Here is a 24,733-nt window from a genome sequence, read left to right as displayed (position 1 = left end):
CAGTAACTGTCAATACACAGGATTTTCCTTAGATTACACTTGGTGGCAGATTTCTAGTCAGTTTAACTCATGAAGAAAAAAACTTCATGGGATTCAATTTAACTTTGAAGATTATAAACTAAAAGTTCAAATTTGCATTGCCAAAATGAATAAAGCAAGAACTGGGAAGGCATATCATTTCCCTAATTCTCTTGCCCTCCTAATTTCTATTGTCTAGGTCAACTCTCACAGGTGTCAATGGGGAAAATGAAACCCAGAAGCTGCCTTGCCAAGTGTTATATGGCTAACAAGGGACAGCGAAAACTGCTCAACTTGAGTTAGATGAGACACAGTTTGATTATTATTTGCCCTGTGACAGTTGGCAAGTCACTTAATCTAACAACCCCAGTCTCAATCTGTAAAATAGGTTTAATATAAGAATACCCACATCTATGGGCTGTTGAAGATCAAATATCAATGATCATAAAGTATTTATTTTATATGAAAAAATAATTTATGACATACATATAAATGTATATATACCTACAAATAAATATGCATATTGCATACAAGTATAAAAATTGCAAAAGGTCAAGTGTTATGGGTAACTAAACTATTTTCAAGCATAGTCCCAATTTTTTTTCTTTTTGTTATTCTTTTTAGTTTTTTTTTGCAAGGCAAATGGGGTTAAGTGGCTTGCCCAAGGCCACACAGCTAGGTAATTATTAAGTGTCTGAGACTGGATTTGAACCTAGGTACTAACTTCAGGGCCGGTGCTTTATCCACTGTGCCACCTAGCCACCCCCCAATTTAATTCCTTTGACTCCCCTACCCTGCCAAAAAAAAAGGTGGGTATCCGAGTACAGACTATAGAAACCAGTAAGCTTTGCATGTATGCATCACCCCCAGAAGATTGGGTCAATCTGAGTTTCTGGAAAGCTAGACAGGGATTTCAGGTTTCTGTTTCAGAATTCCTAGTCACTTGGGATTTTAAATGGTTATTCTTTCTTTCAAGTTTATTAAGCTCTAAATGTTGAGTCTGGCTATAGATGTAGTAAGTAGTGAGAAATTATGTGAGTTTAGCTGAGTTTCATTTGATTTAGTGTCCCAAAACCAAGAGAGAATCACTGCTACTCACCATCTGTTTGGCCTTGGTCAGTGAGCCCGTTTTCTCACTTAGCAAATAAGGAAACTACACATTCTCTAAGATCCCTTCTAATTCTAAATCCTTTGATCCTATTTTTTGAGTTGAATTATCTTGAACAAAACACAAGATTTGCATTATTTTTCCTAAGAATAACTAGAAATACTTGTTCAAAAATACTCCTAGCAGCTCTGTGGTAGCAAAAAATTGGAAATCAAGTGAATGTCCACCAATGGGGGAATGGCTGAACAAACTGTGGTATATGTATGGTATGGAGGGATGGGAATTCAGGGAAGCCTAGAGAGGTTTGCATACTGATGCTGAATGAGATGAGCAGAACCAGAAAAGCACTGTACACTCTAACAGCAACAAAGGCAGTAGATGACAAGAGAAGATGAGAATAGAAGGGCAGGGTGAGGATAAGGACTGGACAAATGGTCCCAAGAAGGGACAAGTTCAGTAGTTTAGCTTCTCTTGGAGGTAAGTAGTACAAGTATTAACTCCTGGAACTGATCAACCTTGAACTTGCTCAGTCCATCAGTACAACAGCCAGGGACAATTTTAGGGCATCGGCGACAGAGAATGCCATCTGGAGCCAGAGGAAGAGCCAGAGGTAGACCTTCAAAAAAAAAGTTGTCATATATATATATATATATATACTACAGAATTTTGCTATCTCTAATATTTTACTTTTTCCTCAAGGATATGATTTTTCCTCTCAATGCATTCAATTTTGATCAATGTATAGCATGGAAACAATGCAAAGATTATCAGACTGCCTTCTATGGGGGGTAGGGGAGAAAATAAGTAAAATTCAAAACCTTAGCAAAAAAAATTATAAGCAGAAACTACTATTGTTTATAATTGGAAAAAATATTTATATAATAAAAGAATAATTAGATGTATCTAATTAGGTATTTCAAATTTACTTAATTCTTTCATTGTACTCATCAATGCAACTGGTGAAAAGAATTCTATTGTCAAAATTTAAGATTACATTTAAGGTTATAGGACCATAGCTCTAGAGCAGGAAGAGAGGCTCAGAGAGGTTGTGAAACACCCAGGGTCAGTCAATGAATGTTTATTAAGTGCCCACAATGCTTGCTAATGTGCTAGGCAGTGATTTCAGGCTGGAGAGACAAAGAAAGTTCAAAGTTCCTATTCTCAAGGAGCTCACAATCTAATGGGAGAGGCAACATACAAACAACTAAGTACACATAAGCTACAACTAGGATAAAATAGAAAACATCAACCAAAGGAAGGCACTAGAATTCAAACAGGTTGAGAAATGCTTCTTGTAGGAGGTGTTTTCGCTGAGACTTGGGGGAAGCCAGAAACAGAGGAGGGGTGAGAGCATTCGGTAAATGGTGGAGAGCCAATGAAAACGCTTCACCAGAAGATGAAGTCTCTGCTTTGAAGAGGAGCAAGGTCATTGTCACCAGAATGAGGAGAAGATGTATAAGATGGAAGACTGGCCAGGTAGGTAGAAGGGGGCAAGGTAAGAAGGCTTTAACCAGAGCATCTCGTGTTTGACCCTGGAAGGAGAGGAGCTTGTTGAGTAGGTGAAGACACAATCAGAACTCCACTCTGACCAGAGGTCAGAGGCTGGGCTGGCATGGGCAGAGCCTTGCAGTTGGCTATTGCAACTGGATGCCACATAGCTGAGGTATCTGAAAAAAAGACTAGATGACATTCTTGACTCCCAACCCAGTGCACAGTTCATGAAACCAACAAGGGAAAGGAGACTTTGAAGTCTACAAATGTATTACATTTTAAAAGACCATTCGATGATTTAACCAACCTGATCATTCTACTATCAGCCACTTACTCAACACAGTGCAAAGCACTGTGCTAAATGCTGGAGAAATGCAAAGATAATTAAGAAATGATCCCAGCTTTCATGGAACTGCAATCTAGTACTCTGATAAAACAAAAAACGTTTTGAGAAGAGTCAGCATTTCCCATTCTTTGGCAAAGAGATTTAACTGACAGTTGTTCTTGGTGGCACAGGTGTAAATCCATTCTCTTGAGCAATAATTCTCAATTTCTTTGAAATGGAACACCCTACTGTTACCTAGTTTTTACAGCACCCCTTCCTTAGGCCTTATTTGAAATACATTCCAGCACTTATTAATTTTTGGTGTACTACTGGTCTCACAAAACTATCATCATAATCGGCACCTCTGTTTATAATTTCATAAAACAATTTTGTTGTTTGGTGAAATACAAACACCATTTCTCTCTTAAAGCAGAATTTCTTGAATAGAACAAAAACGCAGGACAAAATAATAGAGAAGTCAATACGATGACAATTCTGCTATATGAAAAACATCCAGACAGTTTTGGATATCTCCAGAGCTATTGATTATACAACTGGTGAGCATTATAATCCAGTAGTTAAACTGTTCAATTGTATCCAGATAAAACAAGAGAACAACATATTAACAAGCAAGAAAGATTTTTTTTATTGTACATGTATTCCAAAAAACCCCCACAAAAACAAAACCCACAAATAGAGAGGAACAAGGAAAAAAGTTTATCTAGTCTCTTGGAGTTATGCAAAGCACAGCATCTTGCAGAAATATAGCTAGTAGAGACTACATTATACCAAGTACCCTATATTCCCTCAATCAAAAAAAGACCCAAAAAAAACCACTTAAAATTGTATACTAAATACAAATTTCTTACACAATTAAATTGGAATTGTATAGTAAACTGCAGAAAATACAGGAGGCATTCAATAATCTGTTTGCATTTAACAACAAAGCAATAGATACTTGAATACAGATACGACACATTACTCACTGTAAAACCTCAGGTTTATCATGAGTAACTGGTATTTCACCAAGAGGAAGGAAAGTTTGTCCAACTTTTGGAGATAACATAATCAATAAGTTAAATAGATGTTATTTAAATGCAAATTAGTTTTAGAAAATACCTGTTTAGGTTTTAACCACTATATATATATTTTTAACCATAATTGGGGCAAGTTTAAACAACTGCAAATTTAAAATACAACTCACAAGGATTCTTCAAGAAGAGAAAGAGAACTGGAAAGTGCTATAATTTTTAATTGCCCTAGGCAGCAAAGTAGAACTAGGACACAGTCTTAGGTAGATTTTTGAAGTTATGAATTATCTATATCTACGTGATGCTGAGGGGCTAAGGGGATTGGTCCTATCACTGAGACTGACGGGAAAATTAAAGAATTGTATTAAATAAGCAATTGGTCTTCCTTCATCACAATAATTTCTATTAGCACTTAACATAGGATCTCTTTCCCCAGGATTATGAACTTGAAACTCCTAATAATGCTTATGAGTGTGAACATGTAGGAATGAAGAGATCAATGAATTGCTATTTATGAACAATTTGAAATAACCCTCTCTTCTCCACAAATAAAAATTAATGAAGTATCTAATTTTTATTTGTTTCTCTAAACCGTTTTTGTCACTGAATTTGAATTTGCGACAGTGATAAGACATTTCTGTAATGTGTATTTTTTAAAAATATAAACTCAAGTGAAAAAAACCAACCATTTTCCTTTGTCTTTCCTAGATATTGCACTCCAATTTTTGCCCAACATCCATTTCTTCCTTGATTTATATTAATACCTTAGGAGTTGCTATAGCAACATTGTGTCACTCCCTGGAACACTGGATTTTTCATTAAGTATCTCAAAAATGGAAACAGTTCAAACTGTACAGTCCTGCCTATAGCCCTAGTAATGTGTCTTGTCTATCTGTCACAGGGAAGAAATAGGACATTTTGAAAAAGTTTGAGGGAAAAAAACCAAAACCAGAGTTCAGCACTTTTCAATATGACAGAGTCAATCATATGCTATCTTCCTTGTACAGTCCAACTAGATATCCAAGACAGCACCTTCAAATGGGCTGAACACAGGGGAAAACATTTGTTCAAATGGAAGTCATTATATGATGGTTAACATTCAATTTTATACATTTTTAAAAATTTTTCTGTCAACAACACATGGGGCCTTTTACAGAAAGTTCAATAAGTTTTCAAAAACAAAATCTCTTCCAAGTCCAATAACCCCCCCCCAAAACAGCATTTAATATCAAAAATTGACTGGTATTCAGAAATAAATAAAGGCTAATTCAAAACATGATGCATTTGACACCCCTCTCCCTAACCCCCATCATCAGTTCATGTCAGCTGGATGTTAAAACATTTAATTCAAATTTAAATTTCCTAAATTTGATATTCCACTTAACTATTACTAAAAACAGAGTCTGAAACTCATTTTAATCCTACAAAATTACCACAAACTAGCAGAGCCTTTTAATCTGAATATATTAGTGCACAGGAACAGACACCATTACTATCTGCTTTAAAATTCTTCCTTCAAAAGTCTGAGGATGGGAAAAAGTATGCCCATTTCTGCAGCCTAATAGACAATAAATCATAAATATTTTAATATTAAAATGGATGGAAGGCTGACATTGTCCAGGAAATGACTAGCTAAAAAGTTCTAACAACATCTGGCCTCTACACTGGATTTGGTTAACAACTAAAAGAAAATGACTGCAAAAGCCTGCTTACTGTGCAAAGTCCGATTTTAGAACTATTGTCTCAAGTCACCCACGGCTCTTACGGAGCAAGTGCCAAGAAAAGCCTAACCCAAAGAGTCACCAAGCTTCAGCACAAGCTCCAGCTGAACCGCGATCCCACTCTCTCAGAGCCTCAATTTAGAACCAGGATGCAGCGATCAGCGTGCACCGGACCAGATCGTTTCCCATACGATCGCGCCAGTTTCCACTCCATCTTCCTTGCAATGAGAACAGTGAGGCAGGCAAGTATGTTTCCCATGTTAACAGCACCATAGAAACATCTGCAAACCACCTGCCGGGTGGTAAGCCAGCTTCAGGGGCAAAGAGCTTACAATGACTTACAAACATCTACAAAGAGTCACCCACATGTATGTATGGACCAGAAAAAGAAAAGAAGAAGAAAGCTAATGAATGAGGGTGACTAAACCTCGTGTAGATTATCAATTGGCCTGGGAAGAAGAGGCACCTGGAGGATGCTTCAGGGGACTCTCCGGCTCTTCAGAATGTAATCACTGCCCCCCAGGAAAGACGGGCATGTGTTCAGAGTCTTCCTCACTCTTCCTTCTTGCTCCAACAGCCTATATAGCCAGAGAAGGGCTTGGGAATCTGGCTAGACTGATTTGTGAGTAGATTGAGAATCCTATGGGAATCATTTACTGAAAGTCCTTGGTGTCTCTGTTCAAGGTCTCTCACTAATCTTCTCTCATCTGATTCCTTTTTCAGGTCATTTTCATACTCTGCTCAAATGCAAACTAAGTTGAAGTGAGGTCCCCTTGTTGTTCTTATACCTCGGATCATCCTTTCTACTCATCCTACCCAGACAGAGGCACATCTGCATTGAGGGGATTCCAGGAGGGTCCTACAGAACAAAAACTTTTTTTTAACTTTGTTTTTAAAATGGTTAACTGGGTATTCAAGCCATCAGACTTATGGAGCTATTCAGAGGAAAGACTTCATTTGGTGCTCATTGCTGTACATAAGGTGCATAAATTGCTCAGGTCCTAGGTCAGCGGGAGGAGAATCCAGTTGCAAGACTACAACCAACTACAGGTGTCATGTCCCATATCTGGAAGAGAAAAGGGAATGTGGGAGAAGGCAAAATTGGGTCATCTTAAAGAAAAGTGAATAGCAGCTCTGGAAAATACACATGCTAAGGATGAGAAGTATTCATATTACAGAAAAAAAAAAAACCAGATTCTTCCAGGTTCTTCTTTCCTCACTATAGTCTCAAATTTCAGGCAGCTAGGTGGTGCAGTGGACAGAGCACCAGCCCTGGGGTCAGGAGTACCTGAGTTCAAATCTGGCCTCAGACACTTAATAATTACCTAGCTGGGTGGCCTTGGGCAAGCCACTGAACCCCACTGCCTAGCAAAAACAAAAACAAAAACAAACCTATAGTCTCAAATTTCCTTAAGTCTATAATGATGGACTTTTTTTTGAGGCATAAAAGAAAATAAAGACCAAAATTCATTTCAAAAAAGTGAGATGGAAGGTACAGTAATAGCTCAGACCGAAGATTTTTCAGAACAAGATTACAAGATTAAGCAGTCATGATGGATTTACAATTCATTATGCATTGTACCAAAATATGATCAACTTTCTATAACTCAAATTTAATCTTATTGTTGTTCTTATACCTATATTCATGAACTTAAACTTTAAAAAATTACTATATTTCTACATAATTGGTCTCTTACAATCCTAGTATTTATTTTACGTGTTTGAAAACATTCTGAGGAGGTCATAGATAGGGATACCTGACAGAACAATATAGGAACTTTTTCCCTCAAAAAAAAATCTTAAAGATGATCTTGAAAAAAAAATTGCATCATCTACTGGTCAACCTTGCGGTCACGAGTCCAACCTAACTCAGCTAGCCTGTTCTTCAGATGGCAGACTCTAAGTCATTCTAATAATAATAATAATGCTAGGATGAGGTTCTTCAATGTTTTCTTCCTGCCTTCATCCCCCCAATAAATGCTTATATAAATAATTATGCCTAATAAAATTACTTCATCAGTATTTAATTTAAAAAGATATGCTTATGCCTTAAACTTAGAACATAAATATTCCTGTTACAGATGCATGAAACACCCAGAGGAAGAACAGAGATCCAAGAAGAAAGAAAATTACATCAAGAAAGATGGAGGAAATGAAATATAAGGGGAAAAAATGATGGATATAGGCACATAATAAAATTTACAAAGGAATATGCAGAAGCTAGGGTGTATGCAGACAAGGCTGTCCCATAGAATTGGGGAATAAATCAAATATGGCTGTTTTGACACCATTCTTGAAAATGAACATGCAAACACAGAACTCCTCAGCTAAACAGAAGAAGAAAGGGTATGCCAACAAGAAAGTCCAGAGAAAAGTACCAGAAGGGGAAGAAACTTCATAGGAAAAGTAGCAACAATGAAGGGAACCAAAAAAATCATAACTGCTTTGTGCCTCAACTTTTTAAATGGACATTGTATAGTTTACAGAAAACAGATGCCACACTCAAAATTATTCTGCCCACAAAAGAGAGAAAACAACAGCTTTTAATTTTAATTTTGTGAAGTCAATGAAATGGTGATAAAAGAATGAAGCAAAAAAGGCAATTTTAAATCTAAATACTACCTGAAAATATTTTTAGTTACCTTCACAACACGATCAGTCCCACAGGTCACCATTAGTCCTCTAGCAACATCCATAGACATATGAGAAATGTTATGTTTTCCTTCATGAAAGGTTGCCAGAGAAGTGCGACTAGTAAAGAAAAAGCAAACATTGGATTTAAAACTCATTTGGCAAACGACTATTTAGAAATGAAGAATAATTTGCAATAATAAAAATAAATTTAACAAACTCAGAAATAAAACTAGCAAAACCAGTGTAAATATCAGAATTTAGTACTATTTATACATTTGAACAGTTCTAAAAATTGCTTCATGGTTCAGGATCACAATTAAAAAACAAGACAAAAGCCAAGTTTTTGTAAAAGACCAAAGAACTTTTTGTTTTTGTCTTTGTTTTTATTTCTTCACAGGGATACTAAAAACATTTAGAAAATTCTCATAAGGATAATAATATTTATGGTCAAAGAGAAATTCTAATAGTTAATGTATGAGGGAGACAGTTACATGAAGTTTTGATTCTAAAGTTTTCATGGGATACGACTATGAATCATTATGACAAGATGGAGAGAATGCTAGATCTACAGTAAGGAAAATCGAAATTCAAATCCTTCCTTAGACATGCATTAGCTTTTTTTTTTTAACTCTGGGCAAATCATTTAACCTGTTTTAGACTAAGGTTCCTCATCTGTAAAGTAGGAATAATGCTCCACACTTCCTAAAAATTAAATTTTAGGATATAGTGTATATTAAATACTATATATTCTTTTTTTTTAAGGTTTTTGCAAGGCAAATGGGGTTAAGTGGCTTGCCCAAGGCCACACAGCTAGGTAATTATTAAGTGACTGAGACCGGATTTGAACCCAGGTACTACTGACTCCAAGGCTGGTGCTTTATCCACTATGCCACCTAGCCACCCCAATACTATATATTCTTTAAAATTCTGTAAGAGTGTCAGTAAGAAGGGGAGCAATTGAATAAAGCAAACATATCATTCCAGCCCAAGATGCTATGCCTTAATATGGTTATCAGGTAAAAATGTATCTTGATTGTTCAAGAGATGTAAACAAGTGTTGGATGTTTCTTTAGATGCCTCAGGAAATCTGATTAGATTGGTCAGGATCTTTTCTACCTTATAAAACTCTTAGGCTAATTGGAATCAGAGATTTATGCACATTTGATAGCATAGAAGAGATTCAAGCCATCTAAGTACTGTCAGATGAGAGAGCCATATAAGAAAGAACTGCCTGGGGAAGTCGAGAGAAGAGAGGGCAGTAATCTTTGTCCCATCCCCTTCTGACCACAGGAGTCTTGTAAACTTCACAGGGTTGGGCCTATTTCTTCAGCCTCCTAGCCTTGCCCCTTAGAATGGAGGGACTGATTGAGGGTCCATAGGAGAAGAAAGGTGACACCATATCTAGAGAGAACATTTTGACAACCCCAACTAAAGGACTTCACAGAACTGCAAAGTGCCCCTTTGCTAAATGTCCTTTTTTTTTTTTTTAAAGGTTTTTGCAAGGCAATGGGGTTAAGTGGCTTGCTCAAGGCCACACGGCTAGGTAATTATTAAGTGTCTGAGACCGGATTTGAACCCAGGTACTCCTGATTCCAGGGCCAGTGTTTATCCACTGCGCCACCTAGCCGCCCCTAAATGTCCTTTCTAAGAGTAAACCTACTTAGCCCGAACTGTTCAAATCATTGTTAACTTTATAGTAACTATAAAAACTTAAGTGTCTAGAGTATAAAAGTTATTTATTTTTCTATTTCTGTAAGTTTCTAGTGGTATGATTTCCCCATGGTAGGTGTGTGGTAAATCTTTGTTGAATGAATTCCAAACTGTGAGAAGAAGAAAATCTGAAGTTGTTAGTATTATAATTTCATTATTTTAGATAGCAAGCTGATAAAGAGGTCAAGTGATCCAGAAGATGGCTATTCTAAATCACAAAACAAAATTGTAGTAGAACTTCATAGTTAGAATATATTTTCTAGCCCAGAACTGAGACAGGTTCCTAGGCAGTCATTCAGAAACAGATTTCAAGCCTAGCTGTGCTTCTGTACAAGATAATGTTTACAAAGTTTTCACCACTACAAAACTGACACAAATATAATGAGAGTCACAATAAACACATGGCTATTGCAGACCCTTCACTTCAGACTAGGAACTGCTGGGTGGAGAGAGAGCTGTATGTTAAGCCATGCAGTTCAGAGGATCATGATTTAGATCTGAAAGGGACACTAATGGTCACTGAGTCTAACCACTTTGTTTAATAGACCAAAAATGTGTGGGGCAAGATTTGAACTTGCTAACTCTCAGTCAATATTCTATCAACTATGACATTGCCTAACAAATACGAAAGTGAGAATGACCACTCACCTCTTTAAAAATGAGTAATGAAGATAACCAAAGAATATCAATAAAGCAATTTAAAAGCTGCAAAGAGGGAGGTACAAAAGGGGTCAAAAACAGAGCCATATATTACTACTTGGATACATTCACATGTCTCTCTGTGTATAACATATATGCATATTCTTCAAGTTTGGAGTTGTTTGTGCTAGCTGATGACAATTCTTTAAAGTAAAAAATTTTTTTTTATTAAGAAGACCTTTTGGTAAGTAAGAAATGCATCTTGCTTGCTTCCCACATTTTCATTTGAAAGCAAGGCAAAGATCTGAAGCTCCTTACTCTTCATCTTGGATGGAGTCATAGCAAGAGTCACACATGCGGACCTGGAACTCGAAGCCCATGACCGGGTAGGTGGAGCGTCTGGTGCTGCACTTCCCACATACTGCTTGCCCACACTTCCTACAGTGATGCTTCAAGTGTTATGAAAAAAAAATAAAAGCTGAGATTTTGCATTTTTAAACATGTCCTTTCACAGTATATTACATGAAGTCTAAGAATCAAACAGGTTTAAATTATACCATTCTAACCCAGAAAAAACAATTTGCAAATTACCTTGTAATGCTTAACCATTTACTTTTTCCTACTGTATTAATTTTTAGTAAACAAGGGACTAATTAGTGTTAAAGTTAAAAAAAGTCTGGGCTGAGATCAAATGACAGTCAAAGATTTTTAGAAAGAACAATCCATTCAGAACACCAGAAAAATAAGAAAAAAGAAGTCCTCAGAGAAAGATTTTGATGAAATATTTTTTAATTAATATATTGGTACAAAAGTAACATGCTCTCAATTTTTAATCTTTCAAATTAATATAAGAAGATAAAAAATTTAAGTAAATTCCACTGTCAATGACTGGATTCCTTTTACAATAAGTGACTCTTCCCAAAACCACTTTAAGTTTAGTGATAGGGCACTTTAACTTTCTATGCACATATAAATTTCCATATTTTTGGTTAGAAACAGAATTATTAAGTACAATGCACTCAAAGGCACTGGCTGGGCATGCAATAAAAATACAAAGACTAATTGAAGAATTGTAAAGATACCTTCCTGATGCATTAGAATATTATGTATACATAAGAATTTCCTGAATTGTCTGCTAATCTTAAAATACCACTTCACTCTAGAAAAGCCTTGTAAGTAATACCAAAAGGAATAACCAATTCACACAACCTTTCAGCCAACCTCCCATGGAGGTAGACCAGAAATTTGAGTCACCGTTCTAGCCTACTAAGCAGCAAAAATTCATACTTGTACTGAGTGTCCATTTTCAAGCTGCTATAGAAACACATTTTTTCAGAATGTTAGTATTACATGAATACCTATTTTTAAGAGTCTTTTTAAAAAAAATTTAAATAAAGTATAAGCTATTTATTTAATCTTTTATTTTAAACCAAACTGGTCTTGAATTAAGATATTAAAAATTCTCATGTGTGGAAAAACATAATCTTAAATATTTATCTTATATTCTAATACCTTACATATTCTTACATGTTACATATATAATTCATATGGACAAAGAGTCACTTTTTTTTTTTTTAGGTTTTTGCAAGGCAAATGGGGTTAAGTGGCTTGCCCAAGGCCACACAGCTAGGTAATTATCAAGTGTCTGAGGTCAGATTTGAACCCAGGTACTCAGGACTCCACCTAGCTGCCCTCAAGTACCAAATTCTTAAAGTACCTACTTAAATGTTTGTTGAACTGAACCAGCATCCCAAGGACAGAAGTCAAGTGGTGGTGAGCATTAAAGCTAGATGAACTGAACAAAGTAAGGTTCAATGTACAATCGCCAAAGGAATTTAGAAAAACAAGGCAACAAACAGCAGCAAAAGCACTAGTAAAGATCTGAAGTAGGCTTCTTACCTGTCTTAAACCCAGTGTCTTAGTGTCCCACATCTGCTTTATGTTCCAAAAAAAGGGTTGCTCACATTTTTGACAAGAATCACTTTCTAACCACTGAGGAGCCTGGATAGGAAGAACAAACAAAATGATCTCAATTTTTTAGTATGACGACTTAATGTTAAAGACCCTAATAAAGAAGAGAAAATGTTAATTGTTTTACTTTTCCATTATCTGAGAGATTAAATTGTGACATTATATATAAATACTTCTGGAAAAGGTGTTGACTGAGTCCTCTATGACCTACTCACCATCCCTATGATGTCCCAAACTCACAACAATCAGGAAATGCTAGACTAGAACTGACCATTCATATGGATCTGTGACCCCACTGCCTTAGGAGCTCCCTCCAACGAGGAAGAGTGAACTCCATCTATGTCATCCTGTCCTGCGCAACACTTTTCCATATCCCAACACACTGGGGACTTCCTCACTTCTCCTGAGGCTGCTCCATTGCTAAGTGGCCATCTGTCATTCCTCATCCTTGCTGGGTCATCTTCTCTTCCATTCCTCTTCTAGTACAGGTTGCAGACTACTCACATCTCCCCATAAGCCTTCATACTGCCCCCTCCCATCATTTGATATCCAATTTTTAATTCTTCAGAAGTAGTTATATTCCTGTCCCATTGCCAAACAGCAACATCAGGAGGCTGTTAGTAACGAAAATAAAATGGTCTTTGCTTTCATGAAATGCTTGGAGTCATTAAAAGAGCCCTGCAAAATTAAAAAAAAAAAAAGAAGAAGAAGCTGCCTTGCAATCTCCCTAAGGGACTATATCCCAATCTCTGCTTCCTCCTCCTATCTGGGTCTGCCTCACCATTCCTCTCTACTGTCCATCCCAGATCCATGTGCAAGTTGTATGGGGTGTCTATCCAAGAACAAGCTGAAATCTGGGCAGCAGATGGTCTTTGTCCACTTCCCTGGGACCTTCGCCTGCAGATTCCCGAGTCGGGATGGAGTTCTTCCAGGAGGTTCTGCAGCTTGATCCAGTCCATGCAGTGTCACCCCCAAGCAAGAATATATGAATGCCTTAGTACCCCTCAGGGGATCAACTCTCTGACCTGGACTCTGTCTCATTCACTAGCCTCATTTTTAATGCTTATTCTCTAATTTGGTATTGATTTATATCATTGCTGTAACTAGCTAATGATAACAATAACAATAAATGAAATATGAAAACAAGAAAATCACTGCTAAACAGGAAAACAGTACCTCCTCTCTCTGGAGTGGCAAATAAAGGAATCTGATAAATCCATTCTTGAGGGCAGTCAGTGCCTCAGGTTTCAGTGTTCGTGAAGAACGCTCACAATAAAACATCCAAGACGATTTTAACCACTCCCTACACTCAATCTCACAGGTCAACAAAGAATGAGAAACATGTTTCTGGTGACCCAAGATGCCAGGAAGAAAAGACATGAGATCAGAGAAGAGGGATTACTTGGAGAACTTTAAGGGCAGGAAAATGCTTCTTTTAACCCTTGGAAACCACAGTGAACACTAAACTGATGGCCATCACGGGCCAGATTGTATTTTTATTCTGCAGAAATGGAAAGTTTTATTTCTGGGTTATGTTCTGTCATCCAAACTTCTTCCCTTTGTATTTGCAGAATGGTCCCAAAGGTTAGAAGCTGGCCTCCTCTCTCTACTCCTGACCCTCCAACAATGAGTGCAGAGCCCTTGTTCTCCTGCACACATGCTTTTGACCGACGCGCTTCTTTTCCAGAGCACGATCTTTGACCCAGAATGGCAGAGCAGAGATAACAAACCAGGGGATAAAATGATCTCCCAACGCTTGCCCAATTCAACTAGTTGTGGAATAGAACCCCAGATCCCCTGACAAGGCTGGCTCCTGGAGGAAGACAGATGTCCCACTTTAGGGTTAGATGCCTATGAGTCAGAAGTTACTGAGGATCCCAATAGCAACATGGCAAGGAGACGGTTGAGATGAAAGTCAATTCTTCTATAAAAGCTTCTGCTCCCACGGTGGCCTTCTATTTCAGGTCCGTAACACTCCTAAGATGCATGCAGAGAGCGGCAGAGAGGAGGGGGTTAGGTTTCCTAAGTGACAAATGAAGAGAACTATGGGTGGAGAAGACACCATTGGTGACTGCTATTCCCAGGGGCATTCTATCTCCTCCAAGCAGCATCAAGGATCCTAGCAACAGGCCGTAATCGAGTCCATCACACTGACCTTGGCCCCACCTTCTCTCAGCTTATTCACATCTTCTTCCTACTATTTAGGTCAAATTGAGATTATATATATTCAGAGATATCTGTGTAGCTAAATACTCACTGGAACACGAAGCACACTGGCATCTGATAAATATTAAATTTTAACTCTTTTTAAAAGCAGCATGCTGTACACAGTTTATATTACTTTAATTTAATACTGGTTGAATATAAGAGCCAACTCTGAAATTCCCAAAGGTGAGGTCTCTGCTAAGTTTTCTTTAAAAATATCTATGGGATAGGGACAGCCAGAAGACAAAGTGGATAGAGCATGGCCTCAGAGTCAGGAGGGCCTGAGTTCAAATCTGCTATCAGAAACTTACTAGTTGTGTGACCCTGGGAAAGTCACTTAACCCTGACCACCTCCCCTGCCCCCACCCAAATTTTTTTAATCGAGAATATTACAAGTATAGTGTGCCTAAGAATCTAATCTCCCCCTCTCCTGTCCCATAAGGTCATTAATATACAACTGTAATAGAACAAATTGTGTTCTGTACATTTCTACTGCCATATCAATTAAAATGCAAAGAACATACATCATGAGTTCAAATTTGCATTGAAGAGTTCTATCTCATGTAAATAAATTTACTTTTTTTTTTAAAGTTTTTGCAAGGCAATGGGGTTAAGTGGCTTGCCCAAGGCCACAACTAGATAATTATTAAGTGTCTGAGGCCACATTTGAATTCAGGTACTCCTGACTCCAGGGCTAGTGCTCTATCCACTAAGCCACCTAGCCATCCCAAATTTACTTTTTAGTAAACTAAACATGAACTAAAGAGAGGAAAACAGAAAATTAAAAAAAGAAAATGAGAGCTCTGATTATTATTGATGTAGCCTATCCCCAGAAAAGGACTAATTTGTAACACCCATGTTTCCCTTTGGGCAAGAATCTCCAGATAGCAAGCCAGAGCTCAACTCGCAGCAGGAACCTGATCAAGTCACTTAATCTCTCCATTTCAGTCTGCCTCAGTTTCCTCATCTGAAAATGAAGGATAATGGCCCTCTCCTTCTGCCTTCCCTCTCCCTTCCCCCAGCCCTGGGTTATTATGAGGACAAAACGAGGTATTTATAAACTGTGCAAACTTTAAAGCACTTTATAATTGCTCTTATGAGTTTACTAATTAGTATTTAATTTAATCATTAGTATTCTTATTACTGAGCAGATCCTCTTCTATTTGCTATTTGCAAATGTTTTCCACAGATTAGTTAAAAAACAGTTAAGAGGTCAGGAAGGAAAGGGAAGGTGAGATGGCCCAAAGGCACCCGGGGACGAGGCAACTGGAGACAAGAAGCCAGCACGGCAGCCCCACAGCCCCTCACCTCTTCTCTTCGGACATCCATGTTCCAGACAGCGATGCCCCCATCAGATGAACAAGAAACCAGCTGTCTCGTAAGCGCAAGGTAACAGAGGGCCTGCACCCGGTCACTGTGAACAAAACACATCAGATCCTTGGTGAAGGACAATGCAGCTGCCTGGTGAGGCAGGAAGCCCTCTCTCCCAACACCCTCGCCCTGCTCTGGCACTGGGAGCTGACCTCACAGCACAGTCTAGAAGAGACTTCCTCTGCGGAGGCCCAGGTTGCTCTAAGGAGAGGAGCTTTGGAGACAAGGGACCCTCCTTTGCAAAATGAGGGCACAGACTAGCTTGGAGTTGCCTCGGCCCCCCAGCCCCAGCCGAGCACACATATGTGGAATGTCCGGAATTTTGAAAATCAGGAGCTAAAAATTGTTCATTCCCTTGACTAAGAGAAAATAAGACTAATCTACTCCAGAGAATTCAAAGAAAAAGGGAAAAGACCCCAGGGCATAAAGAGATTCATAGTAGTGCTTTCAGGGAGCAAAAACTGAAAAAGATGGGAGAACAGTTCACTGGGGAACAGTCAAGGTTATGATAGTGCATGAATATACCACAGACCCAACCAAAGGAATGAATTCTGAGAAACCCAAGACCTGTAAGAACTGTGCAGAATGCAGTGAGCAGAGCCCGGGCCGGGTCATCCTGTGACTACCACATAGTCTGAACGACCAATGCCATACCCATTCATGACTCGGGAAGACCTACAAATGCGCCACCAGATGGGTGAGAGACTGGAGGTCCAAAAAGTGATCGCTATTTTCAGACGTGGCCAATGTTGAATTTGCTTTGAGTGACAGAAATTATTGGATACAAGGGGAGTTCTATTGTTGTTTTTCAAATGGAGAAAGGGGAACTAGTTGCGGAAAAGTAATGAAGAATTAATAACCTACACACAAGAGAACAGGGGGCGATACAAACTAGCAGGACAGCTTTGGAACTTAGATGCTCCTTGGATTTTCAAAATGTGTATTACTGAAATGCTTAACTCGGGTTAAAACTCTTCATGCTATGTTAACCTCAGTCACAAAGGCTTAGATGAAAAAGAAACCAAGAAATGGGAGGGACTGGGAGAAGAAGGTGAACTTATTTTCTTTTCCTTTTCAATGAGTATAATGAACAAGAGATTCCATTTTTCCTTCTGGTGGGTGCTGGGAAGATGAGAGAGAAAAAAACCCTCAATTGTTCCTCAAGCTCATACAAAATCCCACTGGCAAGACCAGGCACTCCTCATCAAAGATCTCTAGAATGATTATCACACATTTAAAGCTCACCCTTCAAGGTCACATCAGATAATCTCTTCATTTTAGAGTCAGAGATCCAGAAAATGAAGGGAACTGCCAGGGCCCCCGAGCCAACTGACAGCAGGACTCGGACAAGAGCTGAGGCTCCTGGCTCGTATTCCCACTGTCTTCCCTATGCCAGGCCTTTGATCAAAAGAGCTTTCCTCATTCTTTCCTGTTTGATAATAGCACTTCACCTTGCCCCCTCCTCACTCTCTACTTATTTGCCACCAACTGGGCTTCTGACATCCTCGCTCAACTGAAGTGCTCTTTCCAAAGTCACCATTTTTTTTTTTTTTAGGTTTCTTCAAGGCAATGGGGTTAAGTGGCTTGCCCAAGGCCACACAGCTAGGTCATTATTAAGTGTCTGAGGCCACATTTGAACTCAGGTCCTCCTGACTCCAGGGCCGGTGCTCTATCCACTGTGCCACCTAGCCACCCCTGTTACTATTTCTTTTAACAGACAAGGGCAGGTCATTTCTTGGTCCTAGGTCCTTGGCATGACCCCTCAGGAACCCCCCAGCACCAGACCATCTCATCCTGCAGAATCCTCACCTCTCACCCAGCTGGCCTCTCCTTCTCAGTCTCCTTGGTCAAATCATCATCCATTCTCTGCCCACTCCTGGGGTCTTCCCCAATGCTCTTTTCTCTAGATACCTTCCTGGGGTAATCTCCTCGTGCACATGGGTGCAACTCTCATCACCAAAACTCGCCATTTCTGTGTGAACTCTCTCTTCCCCATCTACAACCCTGGCAGTAGCCTCATCACCTCCTCCTGCCGGGTTACTCTCCCCAACCCAGCCCCTGGTAGGGGCACATTTAAAGTTTTCAGTCTAGGCCCTGCCACCCCTTCTGGGCTTCTCAGCCAGGACCCTCTCAAGCCAGACCAGCCTCCCTCACTGTTCTCCTCACACAACCCTCCAGCCCCTGCCCCTCTGTCTGGTGCCATGTGAGGGATTTGTTCCCTCCTAAAGCCCAAATCCTCTGGCAGCCTCTTGGTGATGCCTGAGGAGCTGCCCAGGGCCCTCTCTCTCCACGCTTCCTGGGCTCTGTTTTGAACACATTCTTCCCTTTCTATATATGCCTATATTGTCCCTTCCATCAGAATGGAAGACCCTTGAGAGCAGATTGGCTTTCTATTTGTACCTGTCTCTACAGTGCATACGACAATGCCAGAACACTAAAGGAGTTGAAGCACCTCTGGAGCGCACAGGAGACCAAGAAGGGGCAGTTGAACCCACCACAAAGACCTAATTGGGTCGCTTAGGTTTGTTACAAGGGCCTACCTTCTCAGAAATACCAGAACTTTTATTTGAAACAGAGTAGTAGGGGCAGCTAGGTGGTGCAGTGGATAAAGCACCAGCCCTGGGGTCAGGAGTAACTGGGTTCAAATCCAGTCTCAGACACTTAATAATGACCTAGCTGTGTGGCCTTGGGCAAGCCCCTTAACCCCATTTGCCATGCAAAAACCTAAAAAACAACAAGAAAAAAACAGTAGTAACCTAAGAAATGATGACCAGGAAGACTGCAGGAGCGAGCAGCACAGCTCAGCTGACCGAGCCTACCGGAGGCAGGAGACCCAGACTATCCCATGGGTGGTCTTTAACCCTTTCAGGACCTAGGCTGCAACTCTGAAAGTTGCAGAGCCCGGGCTCCAATGCAGCTGCCAAACAAAGTCACAAGTCAACTTTTGAAAACAAATACACAACAAAGAAAATCAACACTAATAAAACACAGGAAAGCAAAGGCAGGCTTACAATGAACTGATACAAACTGAAGTGGGAAGAAGCAGGAAACAAAACAACAGTAACAGTGGCAACAGAAAGAACAACAACAAAAACATGGAACTAAATAGGGGAATAATCAGAATGACTCCATTTGGCCCTCCCTGCAGAGGTGGAAGGAAGGAACATCTCTAGAAACACCCTGCCTCTGTCAAATCTCAATAGCGCTGTTTAATGATTAAAATTATAGTTATTCTAGATTTCTTTTTTCAAGGCAATGGGGTTAAGTGACTTGCCCAAGGCCACACACCTAGGTAATTATGAAGTGTCTGAGGCTGGATTTGAACTCAGGTACTCCTGACTCCAAGGTAAGTGCTCTATCCACTGCACCACCTAGCCGCCCTATAAAGTTATTCTTGGTCAAAGGGATAGTTCTCTCAGGGAAGGAGAGATAGATGGGAAATGAAGTGCTACGAAAACAAAGGACACCGAAAAAGCTTGAAAAAGGAAAGAAAGGAGGTGAGAATCCAGATGTTCACAAAGCAGCACTGCTTTACTGGCAGCAAAAGTTTTTAAAAATGACCACTGAGAGGCAGAACCAAGATGGCGACAAGAGAGCAACTTCTCTTAGAAGCTCTCTCATAAAACTATGAAACTACGGACTCTAACTAAACTTTCGAGAGACAGAACCCACAAAGGGACCCAGTGAGGCAGTTCTCCTACTCAAGGTAACCTGGAAAAGAACAGAAAGGCTCTGCTCCCTGGGGCCGGATGCCAGAGGGGTGGCGGGCCAGAGCGAAAGAACTTCAGCCTCCTGGAGGCAGCCCCAGGGCACTGGGAGCCGTGGCTCACAGCAGCAGGGGAGTCTCCTGAGCTGCACCCCAGGAAGCACTGGGCACAAAGTGGGGGAACAGTGGGGGACCTCTGCCAGAGGGAGCACATGGAGCCCAGCCCTCAGGGCACACAGCCAGCAGCTTGGTCTTCCCGAAGCCCAGATCCGGAAACAGAAGCAGGTGGAGCCTGTAAGCAGGAGCCCATTGAGCTGAGGGAGGGGAGTGAAGAGGGATTGCAGAGCTCTGTCCTCTGCCTCTGGAACAGGACTCTGAGGCTCTGACCACATTCAGATCCTGATCCCAGTCTAGGCCCCCCCATAGAACAGCAGCCCCCCCCCACCTCAGCCCTGTGGCAGAGGGGGGCACTTATGGTCATTCACAGACCAGGAGGGAGGACAGAGCCTCACACACTGAGATCCTTGTGGGAGTGTCCCAAAAGTTCAGGAAGCACCCCAAAACCAGGCTCAGGTTGGGAAAATGAGCAAGCAGGGGAAAAAAGAGGAAGACCATTGAGAAATATTTTGCATATGAGCCCAAGAAGGACCAAAATACTCAGTCTGAAGATGAGGAAGTATAAGCTCCTGCATCTAAAAACTCCAAGAAAAACAGAAATTGGGCTCAGGCTATGACAGAGCTCAAAAAAGACTCTGAAAATCAAATGAGGGAGTTAGAAGAAAAACTGGGAAAAGAAAGGAGAGAGATGCAGGAAAAACATAAAAATGAAGTCAGAAGCCTAATCAAGGAAATCCAAAAAAATGTTGAAGAAAATAGCATGCTAAAAACCAGCTTAGGTCAAATGGATAAAACAGTTCAAAAAGTTATTGAGGAGAAGAATGCTTTAAAAACCAAAATGGGCCAGATGGAAAAAGAGACAAGAAAACTCTGAGGAAAACAAATCCTTCAGACAAAGAATAGAACTCAAGGAGATTGATGAATTTACCAGAAATCAGGAATCAATCCTTCAAAACCAAAAAAAATGAAAAATTAGAAGAAAATGTGAAATATCTCATTGAAAAAAATAACTGATATGGAAAATAGACTTAGAAAAGATAATTTAAAAATTATTGGAATACCTTAAAGTCATGATTAGGAAAAGAGCCTTGACATCATTTTCAAAGAATTACTACAGGAAAATTGCCCTGATATCCTAGAAGCAGAGGGCAAAATAGAAATGGAGAGAATCCACCAATCCCCCTGAGAAAGAGATCCCAAAAAACCAACCCCCAGGAATATTGTAGCCAAGTTCCAGAACTCCCAAGTGAAAGAGAAAATATTACAAGCAGCCAGAAGGACACAGTTCAAATATCATGGAGCTGCAGTCAGGATCACACAGGACTTAGCAGCAACTACATTGGAAGCTCGTAGGGCTTGGAATATAATATACCGGAAGGCAAAAGAGCTTAGAATGCAACCGAGAATCAACTACCCAGCAAGGCTGAATGTCTGCTTCCAGGGAAAAAGATGGGACTTTCAATGAACCAGGGGAATTTCAAATGTTCCTGTTGGAATGGCCAGAGCTGAACAGAAGGTTTGATCTTCAGATACAGGACTCAGGTGAAGCATGGAGATTGGAGGAGAAGGGGAAAATATGAGGGACTTAATGATGATGAACTGCATGTATTCCTGCATAGAAAAATGACACTGATAATACTCATATGAACCTTCTCAGTTAATAGAGCAGGTAGAGGGAGCTTTTACAGTTGAAGCACAGGAGAAAGCTGAATTTGAAGATAAAATATGGTGTAAAAATGGGGTCAACAGCTAAAAAGGAAATGTGATGGGAGAAAGAAAAAGGAGAGGGGGAATAGGCCAAGATATCTCATATAATAAGTTTTTTCTTTATTACAATGAGCTATTGCAATGATATGGAAGGGGGGAAGGCAAGGGGGAATGAGGGAATCTTCGCTCTCATCAGAGGTGGCTAGGAGAGGAAATAGCATATATACTCAATGGAGTATAGACATATGGAGTAAGAAAGATGGGGGGACAGGAGGAAGGGGTGGGGATGTGAATAGAGGAGGAGAGGATAGACCATGGTGGGAGAGTGGTCAGATATAACACATTTTTCTTTTTACTTCTAGCAAGGGGCTAGGATTGGATGGCCTGTCTGGGATCATAGGGCCAGGTGGATGCTGGGCCTAAGGGGTGGTAGGGGGGGCTCTGGGCCTCTTGGCCCCAGGGCCGGAGATCTGTCTGCTGCGCCATTCAGCTACCCTACAGCAGAGTCAGAGTGAAAGGAGAGAGAAAATATAGTACATGGTAGTGGAGAAATAAGAAAGGAGGGAGTTGCGATCAGCAATGGCAACGTTGGAAAAATATAGAAGTAACTTTTGTGATGGACTTATCATAAAGAATGTGATCCACCCATGACAGAGTTGGTGGTGTTGGAACAAAGACTGAAGCACATTTATTATTATTATTATTATCATTATTATTATTATTATTATTGTTATTTGGGGGGGGGTGCAGGGCAAACGGGGCTGGGTGGCCTGTCTGGAGCCGCATAGCAGGGTGATCTTTGGGTGTCTGAGGCCGGATTCGGACCCAGGTGCTCCTGGCTCAAGGGCCAATGCTCTGTCCACCACCCAGCCACCCCCTACTATTACTACTATTTTATTTTATTTTGGATCTTGTTTTTCCTTTTTTTGTTTTTTTTGCAGGGCAGTGGGATTCAGGTGGCTTGCATGTCACATGTCTGGGTGATTTTTGGGTGTATGGGGCTGGATATGGACTCAGGTGCTCATGACTCCAGGGCTGGGGCTCCATCCATTGTGCCACCTGGCCATACCTACATTTATTACTATTATTTTTTTAATTTTACTTTTTTCTCTCCCCTTTACTTTATCACTTAAGTGAGTCTATATTTGGGGGGGGTTCTGTTTACTCTTAAACAAGAATATTTTATTAATGTATAAAAAATTATTTATACAAAAAGAGAATAAATAAATATAAAAAAAATGACCTCTGAGAGCAAGGACTGCAACTTCTGTACATGAATCTTTGCTAGGACCAGAGATGGCAGTTAATGAATGTGTGCTGAGTGGCAGGACTAGGGCAAACAGCTGGATGGCGGCCATCCAATCATTCCATTAGTGCATGTTTCATGGAAAAGCACAATGAGCCCCAAGCCTTCCTCTGAAGATTAAACTAACTGGTCACCTACTGATGGCCTTGAAGCAGCAGCATCCGGCCTTTTCTTCCCCCGATGTCCCACATGATGATGCTGTTGTCTGATGCTCCCGAGAAGAGTAGTCGCTGGATAGGGTCCCACCAGAGGGAAGCCACACTGCCTGTGGGGAGAGAGCATAAGCATCTGGGTCTGGTCCTCTAGAGCAGGACCTCCTCCCACAATAACGAGGATGAGCTGCAGTTGGGGCAACTGAACTCTAGGCTCTGCTGAACCAAAAAATAAAAGCAGCAAAAACTGCACACCAGAGAGCGACATGGCCTGGAGGTTAACAAACCCATTGGCTTCAGTGAACAAAAGCATTTAATAAATCAAGAAAAGGCTTATTTTCATGGTATAGTTCTGAGCTTAAGCTCTTAAATTTCTCCAAGTTCTTCTGGAAGGAGAGCGTGTTTAATTACATTTCTAAGGAGGCGTTTCAAATTAGAAATGGATTCTCAGGCTTGGCAAGACCCTTAGTGAACACCACAACAGAGAATCCTTACTTTGCCCAGCTGTAGCCAAGCGGCTCAACCAAAATGCTCTCTGCACCTTAATTCAATAAGCCAGACTACTGAAAACTAAACAGAAAGCTCAACTCCAAGGTCTAAACTCTCACACCTAATTTTGCTCAGTATTGCCTGGCTTATTTAATTTAGTGGTACATTCTTGATTTGAATGTTGTCCTGTCCTTTTAAAAAAATTCTTCCTGTAAAATTTCCTAAACTTTCTCATTATTAGTATTTATGGTTGCTTGCCTAAAGGAAAAAAAGAAAAATATGTAGAGATCTAAAGCCTTTAGGGGCAGCTAGGTGGCACAGTTGATAGAGCACTGGCCCTGGAGTCAGGAGTACCTGGGTTCAAATCCAGTCTCAGACACTTAATAATTACCTAGCTGTGTAGCCTTGGGCAAGCCACTTAACCCCATCTGCCTTGCAAAAAACCTTAAAAAAAAAAGATCTAAAGCCTTTCATTGGATCTGAAAAACTAGTGCAAGCCCAGCAAGCTAATCAAGACTGACTTTAAAATTAGGTATAAACTCAATGACTGGGGCAGCCCCAGTGAGAAGGTAAACCACAGAAGAAGCCTTCCATATTCATTTCCTTCCACTCAATCCAACAAAAGAAGGAAAGGAGTAACTCTGCAAGCCTAGCTATAGTGGGTAGACCCATTCTGGGCTCTGTCTTGCCCTTTGGTCTCAGCAGTTGGGACCCCTGAGTCTTTGATGACTGCTGCCACCAAACAATAAAGGAACTTGCATTCCTCTAAATGGCCCACATCCATGGCTCCTTCTTTTGGGTGGGTGCTTCCAATGCCTCCTGGGAGCAGATGGGCCTGGAAGGCTGCAGTCAGCCAACTAGCATGTTAAGCACCAAGGATGGGCCACGGACCGTGCTAGTACTAAAGACACAAAAAAAGGCAAAAAAGAACATTCATGTTTTATAAAAGTTATTGATTCTCAGATGATATGTTGATGTACTTGGAGAACCCTGGAAAATCATCTAAAAACTACTGGAAACAATTAGCAACTA

At 40.3% G+C, this 24,733-nt stretch overlaps 1 protein-coding gene across 1 annotated transcript in view; it reads right to left on the bottom strand.

The window, feature by feature from the left end:
- Positions 1–2,129: 2,129 nt before the first annotated feature.
- WDFY1 (WD repeat and FYVE domain containing 1) overlaps positions 2,130–24,733 on the bottom strand; it is a 67,147-nt gene continuing 44,543 nt past the window's right edge. The window contains exons 7-12 of the mRNA XM_074191265.1: positions 23,199–23,325; positions 16,162–16,267; positions 12,577–12,678; positions 10,996–11,126; positions 8,337–8,445; positions 2,130–6,760 (exon numbers count right to left, since the gene is read on the bottom strand). Coding sequence (XP_074047366.1) covers positions 6,701–6,760; positions 8,337–8,445; positions 10,996–11,126; positions 12,577–12,678; positions 16,162–16,267; positions 23,199–23,325 — 635 coding nt within the window. The 3' untranslated portion in view covers positions 2,130–6,700. The remainder of the gene's footprint in view (positions 6,761–8,336; positions 8,446–10,995; positions 11,127–12,576; positions 12,679–16,161; positions 16,268–23,198; positions 23,326–24,733) is intronic.

Source organism: Macrotis lagotis, chromosome 6 (assembly GCF_037893015.1).
Source record: "Macrotis lagotis isolate mMagLag1 chromosome 6, bilby.v1.9.chrom.fasta, whole genome shotgun sequence".
NCBI classification, from domain to species: Eukaryota; Metazoa; Chordata; class Mammalia; order Peramelemorphia; family Peramelidae; genus Macrotis; species Macrotis lagotis.
Note: the sequence above shows the minus strand (reverse complement) of the source record. Positions and strands in the feature narration are given on the sequence as shown.